We start from the raw sequence: 23,711 nt of genomic DNA, 5'->3' as shown, positions 1-23,711 counted from the left end.
TGTCATCATAGGTGTCTAGCAGAATTATGCTTCACTGTGGAGTATTATTTCTCCTACTTACTTGATTACATATAAGAAAAATAATTCGTTTAAAAAAGAGAGAGAGAGAAAGAGGGGCACCATGGAGCTGGCTTAATGGGTAAGAGTGTTTCCATTGAAAGCATGAGGACCTGAGTTCAAATCCCCAGTAGCCACATAAAAAGCCAGGCATGGCTGCACTTAATCCTCAGTAATGGAGGGTGTAGGGTGGAGACAGATCCTGGGAGCTCACTAACCGGTCACCCTAACCCAAATCGTGAGTCTCCAGTTCAGTGAGAGGCCCTGTCTTTTTATTATTATTCTTTTAACTGTATTTTACATAAAAGAGTGTTTTGTTCTGTCTGTATGTGTGTCTATATACCACATGTGTGCCTGGTGCCCAACGAGGCCAGAGGAGGGCACTGGATCTCTTGGGACTAGAGTTATAGATGGTTAAGGGCGCTGAGACTCAAACCTGTGTCTTCTGGAAGAAGAGCCAGCACTTTTAACTGCTGAGCCATCATCTCTCCAGCCCCAGGAGACTCTGTCTTAAAGAAATAAACTGGAGAGCAATAGGCACACAACCACAAACATGCACTCTCCTTACACACTTGTCCACAAAATACATACAGCTTTTCAGACTGTTTCAAAGACATGTCGGGCCTGTCATTTAGTATTGTATGGTATACAAAAAAAATGTTCTTGTATTATGAAATACTGCCTTACCAACATTTTAGCTAATGAAGTAAGTTCACACTACGTCTTGAATCTGAAGTGTCTCCCATAGGCTCAGGTTTTGAACTACCCTCCAGCTGGTAGCATTATCTGGGAGACTGTGTTACATTAGGAGATGGGGTCTAGCTGGTGGAGTAGGTCACTAGGGGCAAACTCTTAAAGGTAACAGACTGGCCCCTGGTTCTGGTTACTTCTGTTTCCTGATCCTCTGGGATGTGAGGAACCTCTATCAGACACTCTCAGTGTCATGATGAAGTGAAAATCTCTAAAACTGTGAGCCAAAAGTATTTCCTCTAGCTGATTTAGTCAGTTGTTCATAGCAAGGGTAATGTGACTGACATGACTCTCCACATGTTAACAGGGCTTTACAAGGACTATCCCTCGGGAAGCCTGCAGCAGGTCATGGGATGACATGCCCCAGTGGTGGATGAAGGTTATGTAACAATATCCTATGGCTCTGGGTAAGACACTTTGGAGGTCTCGACTGAGAAATGGTGCTGTGGATCTGACATTCTTTGTATGCACATGTGAATTTTCTCAGTGAAGAGGTCACTGAAACACCATCTTACTAAAGTGTGTATGATTCCAGGTAGTAAAGAGATCAGAATCTCCTAGGTGAATTATCCTCAAAAGGATTAAGATATTACTATCACTGCAGGTAACAATTCAAGCCCTCCCTGCCACTCACTGGCTTCCTCACGCACCATAAGGTCCCACTCTTCCCAGGGTAAGTGGGGAGAGGCGCCAACTCACTTCTAAGAGCTTCAGCTCCTGCACACAGCTGTGCAGCAGCTCCAGGGCACGCTGAGCCACCTCCCAGGGTCGCTGAAGGAAGAGGAGCAAGGTGCACTGGCGGGAGAACAGGTAGCTTCGCAGGTCCAGCAGTGTGGCTTCTTGCCTCTGTATCAACTCCCGTTTCTCCATGTCTATGGGCTTGCGGAGCACCAGTCCATTCCAGCTCTTCACCGGCTGGCAGAAAAAAGTCAGCCAGTTGGCACCATCTAAACAAACACACATCATGAAAGATGCTGACTGCAGGTACTTCACCTAACTAAAGCTCCTGCCCAGGACCTCCAGTCTCAGGCAGGAGCAGGCAGCTTTCCTACCAGGCACCACTAGACCCCTGCCCCACCAATCAGCTAGTGCTGTGAGATGGGGTGGCTCCCATAAGCACACCCATTTGGATCATGGCATTGGTGGTGGAACACAGTACATAGCATCCTACCATGCCCAAGAGGTCCTATGTAGGTATACAATGAGGTATACAATGCCACCTCGATGCTCACAAGCTGCAGAGCTGGGGGCACCTCTGACCCATGTCAGTAAGGCAGGGAGAAGGCACTGGGCTGCCTTACCTTACCTGAACATCTGGTAGTTGCCTTCCTCACTTCGTAGCTCCTCCTCCAAGCCCCCTTAGTGGAGGTATTAGAGGACAGGATGAAGGACAGGGAGGAGGGTGCAGCACCCAGAGGAAAGGCACTTCCTTTAAGCTTCCCAACAAGGTCCCCAAGTCTAAGTTATAGCCTTGATACTAAATATGATCTTAAAATAAGAATCTATGGAGCTGGAGAGATGGTTCAGTGGTTAAGAGCAATTGCTACTCTTCCAGAAAATCCAGGTTCAAATCCCAGCACCCACATGGCAGCTTACAGCTGTCTGTAACTCCAGTTCTAGGGGACCCAACAACTTCACACAGACACACATGCAGGCAAAACATCAATGTACATAAAATACAAATAAATAATTACATAAAAAAGAAACTATAATAACTCATTTCATCTGTATGATTTAACCTCACAGCCACTCCATGCTCAAACTGGTGACTGACATCCTTCAAGCACAGCATGTGGCCTCTCTAACCACAACCACTGTGATCATCCAAGTGGAGTTGCTGCATTGAGCCTGGGTGATACCACCACAGGCAGGCAGTTCCCTTTGTCAGAATGGGTGTTTTATGGTCACTCTCATGTTCTTCTCGGGCCTCTGGGCAGAGGACACCTCCCAAGGGAGGTGGTCTCAGCCATTCCTTTTCCCAAATTCCCTTCCACACCCATGACTATTGCTGCTGCAGAAAAAGCTGATTTCGTTCACATTCACAAGGGCCGCCCCGTGAGGGCAGGATTCTGCCTTGCTCCTAACTGCATTCAGAGCCGTGCCTGGCACCAGGTGCCCTCCAGAAGTCCATAATGAAGCAAGCCTTTCATTCAGCTACAAAGCTTGGCCTGGGCTTATTTTTAGACTTTAAATTGTTCCACATTTATTTTTAAATTGAGGAAAAACAAAGAAACTGTGTGAAATGTAAGAACAATTTTATATTCAAAAGAGGAGTGTATATTATATGGAGGCATAACATAAAAATGAATGTGAGAGGGGCTGGAGAGATGGCTTAGTGGTTAGGATCATTGGTTGCTCTTCCAAAGAATGTGGGTTCAATTCCCAGCACCTACATGGCAGCTCACAACTGTCTGTAACTCCACTTCTAGGGTATCTCACATCCTCACACAGATATACAAGCAGGCAAAAGCAATGCACATAAAAAAATAATAAATCTTTAAAAAATGTGAGAAATAGTTTACTTTCTAATTTCTCTAATTTAATTAGCAAACGTCTTACTTTGGTTATAGATTAGCATCTGTACATTAGCAGAGTAAGACATTCAAACTATTACCTAAGGATTGGTCTGGAGTTGGGGTCAATGAGTGACATTTTGAGACCCATCTAGAACTAGGGCAGGCCCAGGAAAGCTGACTGTCGCAATTAAAAACATGTGTAGCTTAGCCTAGATTGGGAGGGCAAGGAGAAAACAACCCCAAGTGTAGCACTAGGGGACATCTGAGCAGACTCTCAGGAGACAGTTGAACCTATTAACAAAAACAGCCTGGCTCTTGACTGGGCAGCTTGGAGGGATGTCATGACAGTGTTAACAAGAAAGAAAGAGGGAAATGTCTCAGCAAGGGGCTAGAGAGATGGCTCAGTGGCTAAGAGTGCTTGCTGCTCTTGCAGAGGACCGGAGTGCAGTTCCCAGCACCCACATTAGGTTAGCTCACAATTGCCTGTAACTCCAGCTCTAGGGGATCCAATGCCTTCTTCTGGCTTTCTTAGGTACCTGCATGTACATGTACATACACAAGAGACATGCACATACATGTAATTTTTTAAAAAAATCTTTTTTTCTAAGAGTCTCACTACATGATAGTGTTTCTATCTAAATAAACAATGAAAGCAGGATGGCTACCAGCTCTTTCTCTCTCTCTTTCTTTCTCTCTCTCTCTCTCTCTCTCTCTCTTTCTTATTTATTGTTTTATTATTTTTGTTTTGTTTTGTTTTGTTTTTCAAGACCAAGTTTCTCTGTGTAGCCCTGTCTGTCCTGGAACTTACTCTGTAGACCAGGCTAGCCTTGAACTCAGAGATCTGCCTGCCTCTGCCTCCTGAGCACTGGAATTAAAGGCGTGCACCACCACCATCCAGCCAGTACTTTTATTTTTGTGTATATGTGTATACCTGTTTGTATGTGTGCACATATGTACATGTCCCTGTAGAAGATGTCTAGAGATCAATGTTGGCTGTCTTCAATTGCTCTCTTATTTTTTTAGGGCAAGGTCTCTCACTGAACCCAGAGCTTGCTGACTGGGTCGAGTGGCTGACCAGTGAACCCCTGCCACGGGACTACAATGCACCACCACACCCAGCCTAGGATGAGTTCTGGGGATTCAAAGCCAAGTCCTTGTGCTTAACTGAATGTGTGTACGCACCAGCACAAGCGCCTTACCCACTGACTGACTCTCCACCTTTCAACTGTTTTCTTTGTGTGTGTTTTCATTGTGGCAATTTTGTAATCTTAACAGAATTTAGAACGACTGAAGCGTTTGAAAGGTCAATGGTGCTACTGCGATGGTGTCACAGTCAACTCACAGAAGGAACTCGGGACTGCAGACAGAGAAGGACTGCAGACAGAGAAGGACTGCAGACAGAGAAGGACTGTCTTTCCTCAGAACTCTGCAACCTGAGAGTAGCTTTGTAAGCGAGTTTACTACTTGAGATTCCTCTAAAAGCGACAGTGACTAATTCTTAATTATCTCTCATTTTACTTCCAACAGGAAAGAGAATATCCCTTATAATGTGCATAAACAACAGCAAATGGTTAATTACAGGGCAAACGGACTAGCTGAAATGAAAAGCAAGGAAACTGCTGAGCAACGGCGTGGTGATTGAAACATGTACTCACCCCCGGCCCCAAAGTTGACCACATACTGCGAGAACAGGGCATCCAGCTCGTCGTACTGTACCAGGGCATCTTCAAACTGCTGCAGCATCTCAAAGACAAAGGCAAGCTCCTCCTGTCACCAAAACCACCAGTCAGCTCCTGAAGCCACATGAGCCATGGAGAGCAGACAGTGCTGGGGAAGAGGCTCGGCCAGCGATCACAAAGCCTCCACAACATCCCATCAGTACTCACTCGCATAGGAGGGCGGAGAACACAAAGGAGAAGGGAAAACCAAGACCAAGTCTAGCCTGCCAGCAGCACTGGACACAGCTGGTCACAGCATACCCAGGCCCAGTGTGACACTGCGTCACAACCCAGCCTCTCGCTCTTCCAGGCACACAGCTGCCTCTTCTCTTGACCTGGAAGGTTCACTCTTCCGCCTAATCTCCACCCAGCTTCCTCTGGCCTCTCCCAGGCTGTTTGTTTGCCCTGTCCAGACAGGCTTCTGCTCGAGGGCTCCTGACCCCGGGCTGCTGATGCCTTCCTTCTCCACTCTGACCAGTTTACAGTAGATTCGAAAAGTGATGTGTGGACATCACCCTGGCACTCATGTGTGCAGCACAAACAGGTGCTTAGGATCTGTTGAATGAAATAGTGAACAAAGATGGCCATGGGAGATTTTTTTTCTCTGATTACTATCATTGTAATTAAATTTTGCTTTACTGTAAAGAAAAAGCCAGAGGGACAAACACATCTGTGTAAAGTCACACTGATGCACTCAGATCCACTTCATGTGGCTGCAATGCTTACAGCCTAGCGCCCCACATGGCACTCACTGGAGAGGGATCAGGAACACAGATGGAACCTACAGCCCACTTCAGATCCAGGCTCCAGCCTCACCAGCTCTCCCAGTTGCAGCTGGGCTGACCAGAAGTCTGGGCCTCAGGTTCCTCATCTGGCTCCTTATCGGCTAATAAAGTTCCCCATGCAGGGTTTCTGTATGAGCATTAAACTCCTGGCACAGTAACTAGGCTGTGAGTTCAGCTGTTCCCTGTAACCCGGAGGGAAGCTGCAGGGAAGCAGCTGGCTTGACCTTCAAAGCCCAGGACCCTCTAGTTCTATGTCTTGCTGCCTCTGAAAACACTACTGGATTCTCCTAACTTCCCTTCCCTTCCCTTCCCTCCTTCCTTTCCTTTTTGTCAAGTGCTTTGCAGGCTGAACTGCAATAAATTAATCTTTTTCAATTGTGATTTGATTTTCCTTTCAAGATAAGCTCTCACTACTTGGCCCAAGCTGGCTTCAAACTTCAAACTTGTGACCTTTCTGCCTCCAGTCTCTAATACTAGGATTACATGCCTGGCTGGTCTGCACCAGCTTAACTGTATAGCAGTGTCAAGTACACCCACACTATGTACAAGCAACATCCATGACCTTTTCATCCCCACAAACTGCAGATCTGTCACTACTACACAACTGACCATCCCCTCCAGGCCTTGGTAACCTCTCTTCATGGCCCGTATGTGAAGTAGGCCACTCCAGGAAGCTTGTCTAGGAACAGCATGCAGCGATGTTCTGTGCAGGCTCCTTTCACTGAGCGCAATGTCCTCAAGGCATGCCGTGGCATGGCATTTGTTGGGCTCTTTCCTCCTTCACTCCATGGTTGCTTTCTTACTTTTAATCTGAACTACTTTTAGACTTAGAGAAACGCTGCCAAGAAAACAGTGGTTTGTACAGAATTCTTAGTCAGCTTCCTGCCACACTAACACCTCATGTAACTGCAGTAACATTCTCAAATTCTGAAATCAGTTTGTACAATACTATTAACTAGACAGCCCTTATTCGAATTTCATGAAATCCATCCATGCACCTAACTAACTCTTAACTTTATGTGTATGGGTGTTTCGCTTGCATGTATGTCTGTATACCATGTGCATGCAGTCACCAAGGAGGCCAGAAGAAAGTGTCAGTTCCCCCTTGGAGGTGAAGTTACAGACAGTTGTGAGCTGCCATGCTGAAGCTGAAAATCAAACCCAAATCCTCCACAAGAGCAACTAGTGTTCTTAACTGCTGAGCCATCTCTCTAGCCCCTGTATCTAATTCTTCATTCACCCATCAAAATCCACCCACTCTTCTACTCACCTATTTATCTCTTCATCTCTCTATCCACACAGCTATGCATCCATGTATCCATCCTCCCACCCATCCACCCACCTGCTTACCCAGTCCATATAAGCATGTATCCACCCATCCATCCACCCATCAATCATGTATGATTCAAACTGACCTCCACCCTAATCCAGGCAATTTGTCTTCATCTAGCCATTCCCCTTCCTTGTCTGTAATTCCCATACTAAGCTTAATAAGCTTCAAAAGTGAGGAGACAGGGCCATCAGAAAGCTGTCTACAATCCTACAGAGAATGATAAGCACACTCAAATCTCTTCACCTGTGCCAAACCTTCCTAATATCCCTTAGATGCTTCAGAATAAGAGATAAAATTCAGTATCTAATCAGAATGGGTCTTCTATGTATTCAAAATATGTCATTTCTTCAGCAATAAACACATGACTGGTAAGTAAACATGAAGCTTAGTTTTCCTAGTCAAAAGACAGTGAAAAAAAGCAGAGAATCCTAAGAGCAAGACTGTCCCTGCATTACTACAGCTCTGCACCACATGGAACCACCATACCCATACTCCTATGCACCCAAGAATTTTCCCCTTCAAAAACAAAAGGTTGATTGTAAACAACGATTTCAAAGGCCTAAATAATTGGGTGAATTCCAGTAAAGAACCAGCTTAACACAATCCTTTACTGGAGCCTGGAGTCATGGAACATTCCCAGAAATCATTGCTTAATCCCAGTGTCTGGACAACGGTGAACCACCATACCACATCAGTCATTCTCCAATGCTGCACCTCTGCCTAGCTCACAGCAGACTGTAGAAGTCCCTGTGTCCAAACGAAACAAAGAGGAGCCCAGTGACCACAACTAGGTAGGGCAGTGCTGAGCTGGGAGGCGGTAGGAGAGCTACAGAATCATGGCCATCTGCTTACAATGGAAACACCCACTCTGTGCTACATGATTGGCTCCTAAAGCCAGGAGGAACTAGCCTGAGAGCTGCCTTGTGCAGTTAGGAGGGGCCAGTACCTGAACCATGAAGTATTCACAGAAGCTCCAGCCTGGCTCTGTTCTCTTTTCCCTCAAGGTCCGCATGTCATCCTCAAACTTGCCAAGGTTTTTGGTAAAAGACATGAGCAGCAGCGTCCTGAGTTTGGTCAGGAAGGCATTCCAAGATTCCTGAGTTCGAGAAGAGTCCTTCAAGGGGTCGGAGAGCACAACACACCTGCAGAGACATGAAGAGCAGTCTGGGAAAACCTTGGGTACAGCACACGTGCTCAGCTGAGCCTCCTTCCAAATCCCACTGCCTCTCCTGCTGTCCCTCTTCCATCCGTGGAAACCTGGCAACCGTCCGGGAGGGCCAGGCCCTGCTGCCGGGGCCGGACGCTCTGCCGACGTTTCCAGGACAGGCTAAAGCAGAACGGACAGGAGTCAGAGTGGGACTGAAAAGGAGGGAACCTGCAGACTTGGTTGTGACACAGGAGCCACACCACCCCGGTTCCCAACCCTCGTCCTCACGTCCTCACAAGTCCCAGCAGCTCCTTCTGCTGACAATGAAACTGAGGTAACTCAACTCGGGGTGGGAGGACACAGGCCAACTGCAGTTCCAGGTTTCTACTCGCCTCGTTTGGGTTACTGAGCTCGCCACACCCCTCTCTTCCCCAGCACCCTCTTGCTCAGCTGACACCTCTTCCACACTGAACCCACTCCGCTGGTCCCTGAAGCACATCCAGGGAGACCCCCTGCCGTGAGCCCTAACCCTCCCCATAGACATGCTTCTACATTCCACTCCAACTCTGCAGGACAACAGTAAGACACAGGACAGAGAGATGACAGACAGGTGGGAGACAATTCAACTGCAAGGCAACTGTGTCCATGATAGAAATAAACCTGAACTCAGAAATTACTTTAAATCTTGATGCAATGGACACCAGTAGTTCTTAAGAAAAATTTTATCAAGTTGCTAGCAAACAGCAAGATGAACCAACTCTGTGCTCCAACCCATCCCCCTAGGTACAGCAGCCTCCAGGCAACCACCAAAAGGGTAAGGGGGCACAGAAGAGCCGTCCCTCCATCACCCAACCAGTCGGCACTCATCTCTCCCAGAAGGGCCGAAGCCAGGGCCCTCCGCCCCAGGTCATCTCCCAACAGGAGCTGCTACCCGCCAGTTCAGCACTTTCCTAGAGCACTCCCAGGAGCTGCAGCTGCCAACACCCTTGCTGAGCAGCAGCAGCACAGTCTCCTGGAGTCCCCACACTGCAGGGATGGGAAGCACACCACACTCACAAGGCAGGGCTTTCCCTCAGCAACCCGCCGCCTACCCACCAGTACCCACGCTGCACGGCACTATCATTCCTTTATCCTTCCTTGTTAGACCTTTCAGCTCCCACCATCTCTGGGTTATCATCCAATTGTAATAATCAGAAAGGCAGAGCCCAGCACAGCTACTGATGCAAGGAAAGAAGACCGATCAGGAGGCCAGTAGTGTCTCCCAGGGCACAGAACACCAGAGCAGCTGCTAGCAGGGGCACACGGGAGGAGGAGCTCCAAGGAGGACCTCATACACCCCTTCAAACACTCGCTGAGTCAACATCTGACTCGTAGCATTTTGCCAAAGGTTTGAAGAACGCACAGAACCTGTAGACAAGCAATTTCCCTTTAAAGAGTTTATCCTACGAAACAGTTAAGGACATTCACAGTGTCCGAGCTGGGAAGACATGCACAATGTTACCTATAATAACAGTAAGCAAACAAGAGCCCAACAGTCCTTGAGGTTCCTATAAATAACATATGGCTTATTAATGTAATGCACTATTATGTACTGACTAGCAATAACGGGACAGGATATACCGTTCATGGAAAACTCACAATGTACTAAGCAGGTATCAATGTCGCACAGAGAAGGACAATGCTCTAAAGACACACAGAGGAAAATGCTCTGCCCTAGGCTGCTTCCCCACTTACTTCATACAGCCTGCACTTTCCGGCCCATCCCTATCCCAGAGCACCTCCCTCAGGCCCCCAAAGCAGGCTGGCTACACTCTTATAGGCTCTTGCAGTATGGGAACCCTCCACTGGTGGTAGTGACATGGAAATGACAACCTGTAGCACAGGGCAGGGTCCAGGTTCCAGTGCCAGTCTGTGAGACCCAGCTATAAGCACACGAGTCAGCACACAGCCAACTGGCCAACTGGGCACTAGGAGAGAGGAAGTTCGAGCACAGACCGGCAGTAAGCCACTGCATTGGGATGAGGTCGGTGTTTTGCAACTTCCTTCCAGGAACTTTCAACAAGTGGACTATAAACAGAGAAATGTGTGTCCCACAGTTAAAAAGCTGTTTAGGGAATTCTACACTATTCAAGGACTGATCTTCCTCAGGGCCACTTGGCCCAGAAGCCTCTCCCACTACACTGCACACCTGGAGATGACCTGCTAGGCTAGGAACTGCAGAGGATGGATGGGGGGTGGGGTGCCCAGTATCTCTCTGTAGCTTTCTAGACTGGCTGAGTCAGTGGTCATCACTGACATCAACCAAAGGGGGTAAAATGGAAGACACACTTACCTGTCACTCTGTTTATTACAAAAGTCATTTCTTATTTTGTCCACAATAGAAGTTCGGGGAAGGATGTTGGTTTTGTTTTTTTTCTTGGCGTCATTTTCAACTACTACTATCAACCAGTCCACAGAGCTGTGAGCTTTCAGAACATTCTGCCACTTGGTGAGGTCATCTTTTACCGTAGCTTTGTACACTTCAGTATCCTAAAAATAAACAAGTCACTGTGAAGGCAAGCTCCCCAACGCACAGGGTATCAATAACAAAGAGGCTCTAGCCACAGAATGTTAACACACCAGGGCAGCCAGAGGGTGAACTGGAGTGGGAAAAGCCCAGAGGCCCCAGCCCCAGCCTCAGCATATTCTAGCACAAAGGTATGAGATACAACACCACAGGCTTAAGGGCTGAGGAGGTCACCCAGGGTGACACTGTCCATGAGTGAGGAGGAGCTTTGCTTAGGGTTCTGTGCCCAAGCCTCCTAAGGCTAACACTGTCATGGGTCACCCAGGAGCCTAGCCTCCTGACGGCTGCCCTGTAGCCTTCTGGGGGGGCCCTAGAGTCCTGATCCAACCTCAATGCCCCTTCAATTCTCCACATTAGAGCCAAGAGAGCAGACCACCTCAGCTCCCTCATGCTGTCCCAGCTCACAGGAGCTGGCAGAAGCACTCAACCTGTACTCAGTTCACTTCTCTCTCAGGACTAACCCAAGTGGTCAGAGAAAGCACCCTCCCCCACAAAGCCTTGGTCAGAGAAAGCACCCTCCCCCACAAAGCCCTGGTCAGAGAAAGCACCCTCCCCCACAAGGCCCTGGTCAGAGCAAGCACCCTGCCCCACAAAGTCAAGGAGCCAGCACAGATCTCCTCTTGGTTGTTCATTCATCTCTAGTGCTCCCAGGACCATACTTACAATTCCATTTACACTTAGCAAATCTAAAACCAAGACGCAAGGACTGGGCTTGGCTCTTGTGAAGCACTTGTCTAGCATATGCCTTGGGTGCAACAACAACAAAAGATACTTAAACACAATTCAAAATTCTGAGTTTTAGAAACAGCTATTGTTTAAATACACACACCCCTTTTAAGTGTATACAATTTACTTGTTTTTATTTTCTGTGAATGGCCTGCACGTTTGTCTGTGCACTACGTATGTGTCTGGTACCCACAGAGACCAGAAGACAGTGCTAGATCCCCAGCACTGAAGTTACAGACGTTCCGAGCCACCTTGCCAGTGCTGAGACCTGGATGCACAACCAGTGCTCTTAATCGCTGAGCCATCTCTACAGGCCTGGCCTCTCCTTTTCCAGTCCCCTCACTGTCTCACTCCAGGGCTCTTCGGATTTCCAGCCACTCCTACTGCTGATACAGACATGTGCGGATTTTATTGACCCAACAGAAAGCCCTTCTGTTTCCAGGCCTGGGAAATGGCTCAGCAAGTAAAAGTACTTGCCGCCCAGCCTGATGACCTGAGTCTGATCTCTGGAATCCACAGGATGGAAAGAATCAAGTCCTAAAAGTTGTCCTCTAACCTCCTCATCCATGCAGTCACACACTCGTACGTACGTACGAACGCGCACCACACCAACCAATAGATCCCTTTCAGTCCCTCTTTTGACTTAAACCACTAGGGAACTCTAAAGGCAGTACTTAAAATTGTTTTCAAAGACTATGTTCTGGTTTAAATTAGAAACAAATACAACCCAGAAAGATCTTTTACTTAAAAACAGAGGAAAAACCAATGTGCAAAATCATGCATGTGGGGCATAGACATATATGTAAATAAACATGCATACACATAAAATAAAAACAGAATCGTAGGCAAAGCAGTCAGAACATAGCATCTGTAGAAGCAGGGAAGTCAAACAACAGAAGGAGGCCCCAGGATGGCAGAGGGTAGAGGCAGAAGATAAACCTTCACTAACACATCATGCATGTTCAAGAAGACAGTGGAAGACTGAAGCGAGGTTCCCAGGAAGTAGGGACCAGGACCAGGACTGGGAGCCCTGGGCTACAGCTCTCCCTCGAAGACTAAAGGAAGCTTCTGAAGTCTCAGTGCCACACTCTGTCAACTTGCTCCAGACGACCTCTTACAATAAACAAGACTCAGGTGGAAACAGCACTTGTATCAACCCTGACAACCTCAGCTGGATCCCTAAGATGCACATAGAGGAATAGAGAATTAATGGCCAAAAGCTTTCCTCTGACCTCCACGTATGTGCCATAGAACATTCACGCCGCATGCGCGCGCGCACACACACACACACACACACACACACACACACACGATGAAATAAATAAATAAAAAGCCAAGTGTGGTAGCACAAGCTGCAACCCTAGAACTCTGGAGGTCAAGGCAGGGCTGCAAGGCTGAGGCTAACATAGCATGTTAACATAGCATGACACAGACCAGCACAGGGAAAGCTCGTCTCAAAAACCAAAACATCAAAACGCAAAAACACACACACACACACACAAAATGCTCCTTATTAGGATAATTTTAATGAAAAATGAATGCCATTTACAATGACCACAGAAATTAAACTAACGTAAGTGGGGGTGAGGGAGTTGGACAATGCAAAGCTCCTATCACGCTAAGGCTAAGACCATAGCAAGGCACAAAGGAATACAGAATCACATCATAGTCCTAGATTCAAGAAAACTTACCACTACTAAATTTTTCTTCAATCAATAATGAATTACATGACAATTTCAATCAAAACTCCCATGCCTCTTCTCTTCCCTCTCTCTCCCTTACTTCTTCCTGTCTCTCCAACTGCAGTCCTGTCTCCCACTGGGTAAGAACTACTCCAAATGGCAGCAACTTCTAGTGCCACAGTGCTCATAGATCCGCAAGCAGAAGGTGAGGTAGGGCAGCTTCATGTTTCCGGGTTGGAAGAGAGAATACAGTGGGTGGGTCTCTAATGGCCCGGGTCCCTCCTCATGGCCTTCTGAGAGCACAAGGCTTCCCACAGCACAGTGACTGGGGTCTAGACAACAGACAGTACAGACTGCTTTAAAAACCACAGCCCACCCGAGCTGAACCGGAGAACATAAGGACCGGGCCTCTCAGCCAAGAAAAGTCCCTGGCACACGGAAAAGAGCACGTGGAGCAGGGCATACTGGAACAACCATCTTCAGAAAACACAACTTACACACTTGGCATACAGAAGAGAAAATGGGCATCAGCAAACAATTATTTCCAAAGAACAGACAGTACAATAGGTAAGAAAACCCCGATTGTCCCCAACAGACAACAGTCAACAGAGCTGAAGTATCCACAGTGGTATGCACACAGAACATGGTTTAAATAGAGTTGAGCTTTATAATAAATGGAAAAGGGAGAGGCTATTAGGAAATGGTGCCCTGCCAATTTGCTGCCCATTTAGACAAGAAGATCAGATGTCTAGACCCCCAACCCACAGCTCCCACCTGCAGAAAAATAATTTGCAGTTTCCAGACCAAAACCAAGTGAAACCAAGGGAAGATCAACTCTTAATCAGACACTAGACCTTCCTGAGTAGGACACACAATCTAGGAACCATGTTTGGCAAACTACACGCTTCACTCCATATAAATTAAGCTAGCTGTAGTACGTGTGCCTGATACTGCCTATCCCCCTATCTCAAGGAGGATGCCAGAGGATCTGAAACATGCCATCACTAGATCAGTAAAGACAGGCCACCAGGACACAAGCCACAACACTAGGGACTCTGCAGCACATGGAAGAAGACAACTCTTATGGATCCACATTTTAACAACACAATCTGAAAAAAATGGAGTCACAGAGGAAAATGAAGCGGCACAAAACAGAAATAGTATAAACAATCTTTTGTGAACACAATGCAATCAACCAAGTTTAGCTGTTTCTAGAAACTGAGAAAATACTTTCTAAGTAACCCTAAGAAATGCTCAGGAGTCAGTGGCAGGAGGATCTCCATGAGTTCAAGGCCAGCTTAGTCTATACAGCAACTTTCAGGTCAGCCACAGTTACACACAGTGAGACTCTGTCTTTAAAGGGAAAAAAGGAAGAAGAAAAAAAAAGAACAACAACAACAAAAAAGAACTGGCTAAAGATTAAATACAAACAGAAAATAGCAAATTTCTTGGGCTGGGAAGATAGCTCAATGGTATAGCACTTCCCTCTAATGTGTGAAGCCCAGTACCCCCCCCCCACAAAAAATAATAACCACCACAATAATAATGACCATGTCTGAAAAACAAGACACTAAGATGTATTTAAAGTAGTAACCAGAGGAAAGTCTGTAACTTTAAAGATCTATTATCACTAAAAATTTAAGAATAAAAACATATACATTTAAACTAAAAAAATAAACAGAAGAATAAACTATATGAAAATGAAAGCAGAAATGGAGTAGAAACAGACTAACAGTAAATGAGATTAATAAATTAGTTGTGGCTCTCTGACAAACTAACTTAACCAAGGAAAGCAAGCACAGACACACACAGTAAAAACCAGGAGCCCAGGTCAGAATGGACCACTTGGTCCAGGTCAGTGGAAACAATTTAAAACTTAACTAAGATGTGCAACTTCTAAGCAAAGCACAGTCTATCAAAATTAACCAACGGCTGAAACAGACCAACTTCATGGAAGGGAATCCAGGAAGTTTTCAGGCAGTTCTCACAGGAGGGCAGCTGCTGCCTCAGTCTCTCACACAGAACACCCGCAGCTGTACAGCCAGCAGCTCCTATGCGACATAAACGGTTTCAGAAAGAGAACAAATGGAAACTCCCAGTCCCTTTCCTGACTCAAAGGTTTTACTGAGGGGCTAGAGAGATGGCTCAGAGTTCAGAGCATTTGCTCTTCTCCTAGAAGACCCGGTTGGTTTCCCATAACCCACATGGCAACTCATAACCACCCTTAATTCGAGTTCCAAGGCACCCAATGCCCTCTTCTGTCCTCTGTGGACACCAAGCATGCATGTGGTACACATACATACATACATGCAGGCAAAACACTCAAACACATAAAATAAAAATAAATGTATCAGTACTTAAGCCTCATAAAGATGGCACAAAACAAAAGCTACAGACCAACCATGTGTGAACAGAGCAGTCACAAGGACTCCAGTGAGTATTCTCCAGCATCATGCTGAGAAAACAAGGCTGAGCCAAAGGGACCTACACCAGGACTACAGGGCTATTTTGATAGGAGAACCATGCCTAGAGCTCAATGAACTCGCAGATGCACAGAGAAAATTGTGGGGTTTTTCTACCATTCTAAAAAGGCCTTTTGGAAAGTCAATTTACATTTCTTAGTGTCAACTCTTGAGAAAAAAGGGAGTAGATGCTGTTTCCTTCATGTGAGCATGTGCCCCAGTCCTAGTAATGGAGAAAAGCTAGGGGCATTCCACAAAGAAGTCAGGATGAGGCAGAGGTGGCCATGACCTCTCAACAACCAGAGAAACAATTCTATCAGTTAGAACTGAAAAAGTAGAAGGGTCTCTCCCCTCCCCGCTCTCTGCACATCACATGATCTGGACTTAGGGGCCAAGAAAGTCAACAATAAAACTAATGCATACAATTAAAGAAGTCACCAAGGTTAATACGAATATAAATCAACAGGATTCCTACACACAGAAAATACATATAATAAAGCCCAGGGGGAAAAAAAGTAATGTACTTGGGCTGAGATGCATCTCAATGTTACACACTTGTCTAGCACATGCAAAGCCCTGGACTTGATTTCCAGCACTTCAAAAACGGGATAAAATAAAAATAAATCTGACATTATGGATAAACGGTCATGGAGAGAAACATTCATAGGGTAAGTCTGGCATGGCCGTCCTACCTCTAAGGCAGCTTCTGGCTACATCTGGGGTTTGAACTCCAGGAGGGCTCCCAGAGTTCTATCAGGTCTATACTATGTATATGTGGTTAAGAACAGATCTGCTTTCCTTTTCAAGCTCTGGTAGGTAGAGGCCTTGTGTGACCATCCTCAATAAGAACCATAAATTCCCAGTCTTTACTGAGCCTGCCTGGTAGACAACGTCTCACACTCATCCCCCACATCCCGTGTGACTTCCTGAGAAACAATACATGGGGCAAAGTATGGGTACAACCAGGCACAGGCCTCTAGAGTCCTGTCTTATTCAAGTTACAAAACACTGCTGTAGCCTCAAGTGCAGGCTGAAATCCCAGAGGAAATGACTTCTGTATTCGCACACTGCTAAGTGCTTATTTTATTACTTAGGCCGGAAGAAATAACCCTCAGAACTTCCCCTTAGTTCATGGGCAGGAGAATCCTATTTGAGCTCATGAATACACAATTACAAAACACAAGTGAAAGCTACAATGCCAAGCAGAGTACAGAATGGGGCCTACCAAGTAGAGCAAGTCCTGGGGAGGAAAAGAAAGGGTCACGACGACACGGGGTGAACAAGTTCAAGAAGATTAAACCCTACGGCTACCGGGTCACGCAGTCAGAAGCGTGCCAACTCAGGGAGTCCCCAGGAAAGCCACAGTTAGGTGAAGCAGGAATACAGGGACACCACCACCTCTCTGAGGCCACAGACAACAAACAGCAAGAGAGCACAGTCCCCACACTGGATCCCGAGGTCACACTTCCACTCCTACAGGCTTCTGCCCCAGCCAGTACTTACACAGCACTCCGTCCAGTAGATGTGGAGGAAGGGGAAGGTGAGCAGGGCTTTGTTCCCTTCTTTGGGCAGCAGCTCCTCCTTGAACTGAACAAAGTTGGATTCCAGGTGAATCATCTTTGGAGCTCGGCCATAGGACCTAAAACAGTTTTTAAAAGTCACTGAGAAAACAACTGAACACCACAGATGGGAAAGTAGTGCTGTGACAACACAGAATTCATTCACATCCAGGACTTCAAAACCATGCTAATTGTGAATTAAAACTGGCCAGAAATCCTGCATGAACTATTACCGACAGCCGTCATATCAAAGCCCCTCTCCAGAGGGCCTTTCATTTGTTCAAGAACACAAGGCAGATAAGCTCAAGGGTCAGCCTGAGCAAGGCTGCCACGACCTTGTGAGAATAGCACTCTGGCAGTGACACCTACCCTAGGCTCACCCTAAAAAAGGAAGACATGTGTCCCAAGTGTCAAAAGTATAGAAAGTTATTTACGCTTTCAAAAGTCCTAATGCTTTTGTGACATACTGAACTACTGGTGCAAAAGAACAGATTTTTGTTTGCAGAACTCAAATTAAAGAGTGGCACAAGCCTCCCTTTCAACCCAAGGAAGCAGCCACAGAGACCCATAGACCACCTGCAGCTCATCTACACATAAGAAGCCCCTGCTGCTTCTGTAACACGAGTCTTTCCCATGAGGTTCTGTGTTTAACTAATGGAGGCTATCTACATTAACCACGACTATACTTATATTCACACTTGTGGGCTTTCTATTTGCAAGATCTCTACTGTCTGTCTTCTGTGAGATTAACTCAATTTCCTTTTTGCATTGTTTTGTTCTGCTGGCTTCAAAGTTTACGATCTATTTCCATTCTGTTGATTTCATTTTCACCTCAAAATCCTCCAAGTTACCTGAGTTAAATGCACTTTTTCAAAGATGGAAGCTTCATTGGGATTCCTCCTTCAGTTAGCCTAGAGAGGCTGCCACTGCTTCTCATCTCCTAACAGTCTAGAGATATCCTGCTTCCAGCAGGGCTTGTGACCAAATCCAATAGGTTCCACATGGCTGCCTCCAGGCCTAGGAGCACAGGACCCCAATGGTGGTTCTTGTTCACATGTTTGGGCATGAGGCCCTAGAGCTCTGCACAGGAGGAACCTCCAGGCATTAACAGAGGTGACCAGGAGCCACTGCCCCTGTGCAGAGGAGGTAGAACTCGGAGGCATCCAGAATTCCTTGTCTATCCCTCCAGCAACCTCCTTACTAGCTCTGGCTTTCTCCCTTGCCTTTCAAGGTTCGTTCTACACTTTATCACCTGTCACAGACTGCTCTGCTCTGATAAAACAGGTCGGTCCAACATTCTTCCTCAACTTCTCCAGCTGTTTTTCTTCTCCCCCAACTATGTCCACATTCTGCTGCCGTTCCTGCTGTCTCCCTCTTCCTCTGCTGCTGCTCTTAGGAGTCCTCCAAAGCTCCTGTGTGGAGACTTAGTCCATGTTTCACTGATGCTGAGACAGCCCTCTATGTAGTAGCACGTATAATGACCCCATTTCAGGAATGGAGTAAGCTGCCACTGAGGAACAGGCCCATACTTATGCAGTCAAGGGCTCTTCTCAGAAACCAGCCCACAAGCTCAGCATTCCTGGCCTCCAGAACAACAAGTCAAATCAATTTCTGTTCCTATAACAGTTTCAGCCCACAGTGCTCTTTAAAAGCCCTGTCCCTGGGAATATTTGCTAGTTAGTCCTTTACACTCAGTGACTGGGGCTCCAGGAAAGGGAAGAAATAAATCCATGTTGTTTCTCTATTTTGCTTTTTCCCATAATCTTCTCTTTTGCTTAATGAACACAGTTAGTTCTTCTTGTGTCTTTTGGAAAGTTAAGGAATACACTTCTTTGACATTCTTTACAGATCACACCATTTCTTCAGGGATTAACCACCCACTCCCAACGTCAATCGGCTCAACTGCTTTCTTTCTTTAATAGCATCAGGACTTTTCAAATGTTGGATAATTTTTCTCAAAGAGCACTCTCCAGCACTGTGTATTTGTTATAGTATTAGTAGCCAAATGAGACATCACATTCAGTCACAAAAATACTAGACACTCACTAGAGAGCCAGAGTAAGACAGTCCCTGTGACCATACTAATCTTTTGTGTTAGTAGGGCAAAGTGCATAGTCTGAAAGAAGATGACCGTAAGAGTCAGACTCGCACCAAGATGCACACCAATGAGAAACTTCAAATGCTCTGACAAAAGTCAGATCACCTGGACTAGCCAGTTTAAATCTACACATCTTCTACAAGTGATAGCGAGCTTACCAGGACAATTTCCCAACCAGTGGTTTTGTCTGGGCAAGTGACGAGGCAACCCCCAGATCCTGCCCCTCCCCCGAGACACGGGTGGGAGCAATGGCAACCAGAGGAGTAAGTTACTCAGTGAGCTTCGACCTGCCTCCGCCTTCTCTTCTATTTTTCATGCTCATTTCCAAGCAACGCCTTTCTCTAGTTTCTCATCCTTCAGAACGGTGTGAGAACACCGTGGGGACACACACCTGTAACCTCAGCACCTGGGAGGCAAGGGCAGGAGGATCATCACAATCTAAAGCCAGCCTGGTCTACCCAGTGAGCTCTAGACCAGCTGAAAATACAAAGTGAGAATGTGGAGAGGAAAAAAAGAGGCTGGGGGCCAGAGGGGCCAGAGAGAGAGGGGCTCTGGTAAGACAGCTGTAGCCCACATTTTCTACCGGCAGGTAGACGCTAAGAATACTGTTTCCTCTGTAAACACCCTACACTTTTAAGGCACTGGTTAAGCAGGAAAAAAAAAAATCAGTTAAAATTTCTACAAAATAGATCTCTAACTCTAAGAACTATCATCTAATGTCTAGAACAACAATAATTCCCATCCAATGTGCAAGTCCCTGGGTGCAGGTACAGCACTCAGTATCACAAGAAGGAAAATAAAATCAAAAGCCAGAAGTGGTGGTTCGGCCTGTAACCCTAGCGCACTACTCATTATGTGGGGCAGGAGGAATACGAGTTTGAGGCCAGCCTGGGTTACATAGTAAGTTCAAGGCCAGCATGAAGTGCCTAACAAGATTCTATCTCAAAAAACAAAAACAACAACAAAAACAAAACAAAACCCATGATGAGGTTAGGAAAGTCAAGGCCTGGGTCCAACCCCAGCACCAGGAACACAAAAACAAACCAACCTTAAGGAGCCAGCCCTCCAGGGCAGGAAGCCACCCTGTCCTTTGGGCTGCACTTCAGAACAGAGGCGCTTACTATCTGACTTACTCATTCGGCACCTGAACTACATGGAGAGTCCAAACAGACACCGTACCTTCTCCATTCCATTGGTTCTCGTGGAAGCTGCTGAGAAAGTGTCGGATAAATAGAGGTAAACAAATTCTGATCTCCAGCACCTGCAAGGAACAAGTGAAGTCCAGTTATGCCATTTTAAGAGAAATACAGCAGAAATATACTTGAAAGTTTACAATGTTGATACTCTTAAGCAACTTTATATTCAGTAGAGTGGATGGAAAAGCAAGGCCCTTTTGTGCCTAAATGTAAGTGACTAGTTTCAGGAAGCCAGCACTTAACCTGCCAGGTTGAATGAGGCAGAGCCTCCACAAGGAGCTATGGCTCTCACAGAGAAAGAGCTGCCTTGGAAGCAGCTCAGCCCAGCCTCCTGGCCTCTGTGGCCACTGCTTTCTAATACTACAAAGGAGCCGAAAACTCCACACAAGCAAAGGAAGCTGAGAAGTGAAGAGGCCGTTCTGCCCTGAGACGGTCACTCAGAGCTAAGAGCACTGAAACACGCCAAGTCCATGTGATTACGCAGGGCATCCATGGGGCATCCCCAACTAAGAGGAGGAAATGCACATGACCCCAACACAGACTGGGTACTTAATCTGTGAGCCCCTGACCCTGGTGAAGTTAGAGGTGAGCAGGGAGAGGCCTAAGGCTGGCCTGGGAAGACACCTATGTCTGACTTCACACTGGTGCTCCCCATGACATTCAGCTTGCATCCTAACTTTAACAGAACTGAAAAGTCCATGTGTCTCTCCTGAAATGACAGCATGACCATAGCATACACAAACTAAAAAGGAACTGTTTACTACAGACAACTCCACTGTCATACCCAGGGTCCTCTTTCCGAGAAAGCACTCTCCTAACAGCCTTCATTGATTCTGAAGAGGAGATTGGGAACTGATGTGAGCCATCAGCACACTTGCTTATTTTGCCATCATGAGCCAAAAACAGATCCTGAAGATTACACTGCAGTATCAAATCTCTGGGGAGGGAAATGGTGTATCTGGGCCCCTGGAAGCAGCGGCTAGTGGGGTGTTGGAAGGCTGACTGCCTGGTCCTGACTAACAGCATATGCCTGCATTTTGTGCTTCCTGTGGTTTGTGCACTAGACAGGAAAGGGAAAGGACAGCTCCCCAGCAGGGCCAGGGTGTGGCTAAGTACGTACGTACATGTACACACACCACCACCACCACCACCACCACCACCACCACCCTTCCCCAAGAGAGACCTGGCAGAAGCCATTCCAAGTCTGCTATGCTTTCGCCCTGTTTGTTTATGTGCTAGTCATCCCAGAATCAGGAAGAACTCCCCAAGCCATTCTCCACAGAAGGGTCTCTGAGTACAGCTTGGTTCACAGCAACCTTTCCTTCATTCTGGAATCCACTCACCTTTACCTGTGTCCTGATTTAGAGTTATAGGCCATGTACCTGCCATATGCAAAGCTATCATCTGACACACCGTAGGATTTAACCTGCCATAACACCTGGCTTTCACTCCTATCAGGAAATGAGTTTTGTCTTCCAAAATCCAAATGTCCCTGAAGTCCTAACCCCAGCTCCTCAGAACAGAGCCTCACTGAATGATCAGGCCTTTGGAACTGATGATTCAGTTGGAACTAAGTCTTACGGGCAGGCCCTAATCCAACCTAACAGTGTCCTGATGAGAAGAAAAAAATGTAAGCTCAAAGAGCCACCAGGGATATGAACAGAGGGAATGGATTTATAAAGGCAGGGAGAGGGGGCTTAGAGCCCAGCCCGGCACCATGGATCCTGAACACTTATCCTCCCCTGGGCAGTGGTCCTTTGTTACGGCAACCCTAGCACCCCTCACTTTGATAAGAAGGGCAAAGTCTTCTGAGCCATTGAAGCTCCATAGTAAATGGCTAAGACTCTAACTACAGGGTCGAGGAGATGCTCAGTCTACACAGTGCTTGTCCCACAAACATGAGGACCAGAGTTCCGTCCCTAGAACCCATGTTAAAAGGCTCTCATGGGGGCACATACTTATAATCCCACCATGGGAACCAGGGGGACCCTGAGGCTTACTGGCCACTCAGTCTTCTAGGCCAGGAGGTGAGTTTCAGGCCAGGTGAGAGACTGTCTCAACTAACCAGGTAAATGGCTCCTGAGGAATAACATCTGAAGTTGACCTCTAACTCAATGCACAGAAGTGCATACTTACCCACACATGTATCTGCACCCACACACACCTGTGCACACACACATGCAAAGAATATGAAGACAAGCCATCCTAAGTTTCTCAGAGCACATAGCCATTACTAATTACTATGGTCTTATATATTTATATCAGCATTACAGAAACGAGAGGTGCTTTCCCCAACACCTGAAGGCAAGTGTTGGAATTTTCAGAAGAATCCAATCTCTACTCCCAGGGAGGAGATGAAACGAGCAGCATTTCTTTCTAGCTCCCTGAAGCAGAACACCAGAGAAGGAAGTGTCTCTGGATCACGAAGACCTGGCTCAGCGCAGCTTCCTCAGAGCAGCAGGCTATGACAGGCAGGCCAGCTGCTCCGAAAACAGCCACTGGAGCACAGCTTCCAAGAACACTGCCCAGAAAACTCCATTCTACTGTCCTGACTCAGGGGGCTGTGAAAAGAGCCAACTCAGGCCATTTCCTAGGAGGACTTACCCAATTAATGTAAAAAGGTCATCTGAAACACTGCCATGAGCACAAGTCTCCTTCCCTGCGGACCCCAGTGCTCCGTCAAGCTGAGAGTCAAGAGGATGGGTCGGGGAGCACAGGACAGACCTGACTGATGAACAGACCAATCCACAAGCAGCTACAGGAGTGTGTCGGACCCCCTTGGCTAAAGCCCCTCCAAGCACACTGGAACCAGACTAAAGGGCCGATGCCAGAGTCCTCAAACATCCAGTCAGAGTAAGGAATGGCATGAGATCGCTGTGCCCTGTACAAGGGTGGGCACTACCTCAGTGTGCTGTTTGAATCAGCCAAAGTCCTGAGGCTCAGAACAGAAAATTGTCCACAAGAGAAGCAGAGCTCAGACATCTACTGATACAAGCAACACTTGAGGCTACCCCAAGAGCACATGTTCATGGCCTGCCCATGCAACTTAAAACTCTGTACACTCAGAGAAGGAGGGCTAATTACACTTGGTGGGGGTGGGGGAACAGCATCTCTTC

At 46.8% G+C, this 23,711-nt stretch overlaps 1 protein-coding gene across 1 annotated transcript in view; it reads right to left on the bottom strand.

The window, feature by feature from the left end:
• Nucleotides 1-23,711, bottom strand: part of Trappc10 (trafficking protein particle complex 10) — a 61,952-nt gene that overhangs the window by 25,608 nt on the left and 12,633 nt on the right. The window contains exons 2-7 of the mRNA XM_028860456.2: nucleotides 20,579-20,660; nucleotides 17,246-17,381; nucleotides 10,639-10,835; nucleotides 8,106-8,301; nucleotides 4,979-5,090; nucleotides 1,507-1,754 (exon numbers count right to left, since the gene is read on the bottom strand). Of these exons, the coding sequence (XP_028716289.1) occupies nucleotides 1,507-1,754; nucleotides 4,979-5,090; nucleotides 8,106-8,301; nucleotides 10,639-10,835; nucleotides 17,246-17,381; nucleotides 20,579-20,660 (971 nt within the window). The remainder of the gene's footprint in view (nucleotides 1-1,506; nucleotides 1,755-4,978; nucleotides 5,091-8,105; nucleotides 8,302-10,638; nucleotides 10,836-17,245; nucleotides 17,382-20,578; nucleotides 20,661-23,711) is intronic.

The sequence above is a fragment of the Peromyscus leucopus genome, chromosome 16_21, assembly GCF_004664715.2.
Source record: "Peromyscus leucopus breed LL Stock chromosome 16_21, UCI_PerLeu_2.1, whole genome shotgun sequence".
NCBI lineage: Eukaryota > Metazoa > Chordata > Mammalia > Rodentia > Cricetidae > Peromyscus > Peromyscus leucopus.
This window is presented reverse-complemented; position numbering and strand designations above follow the sequence as displayed.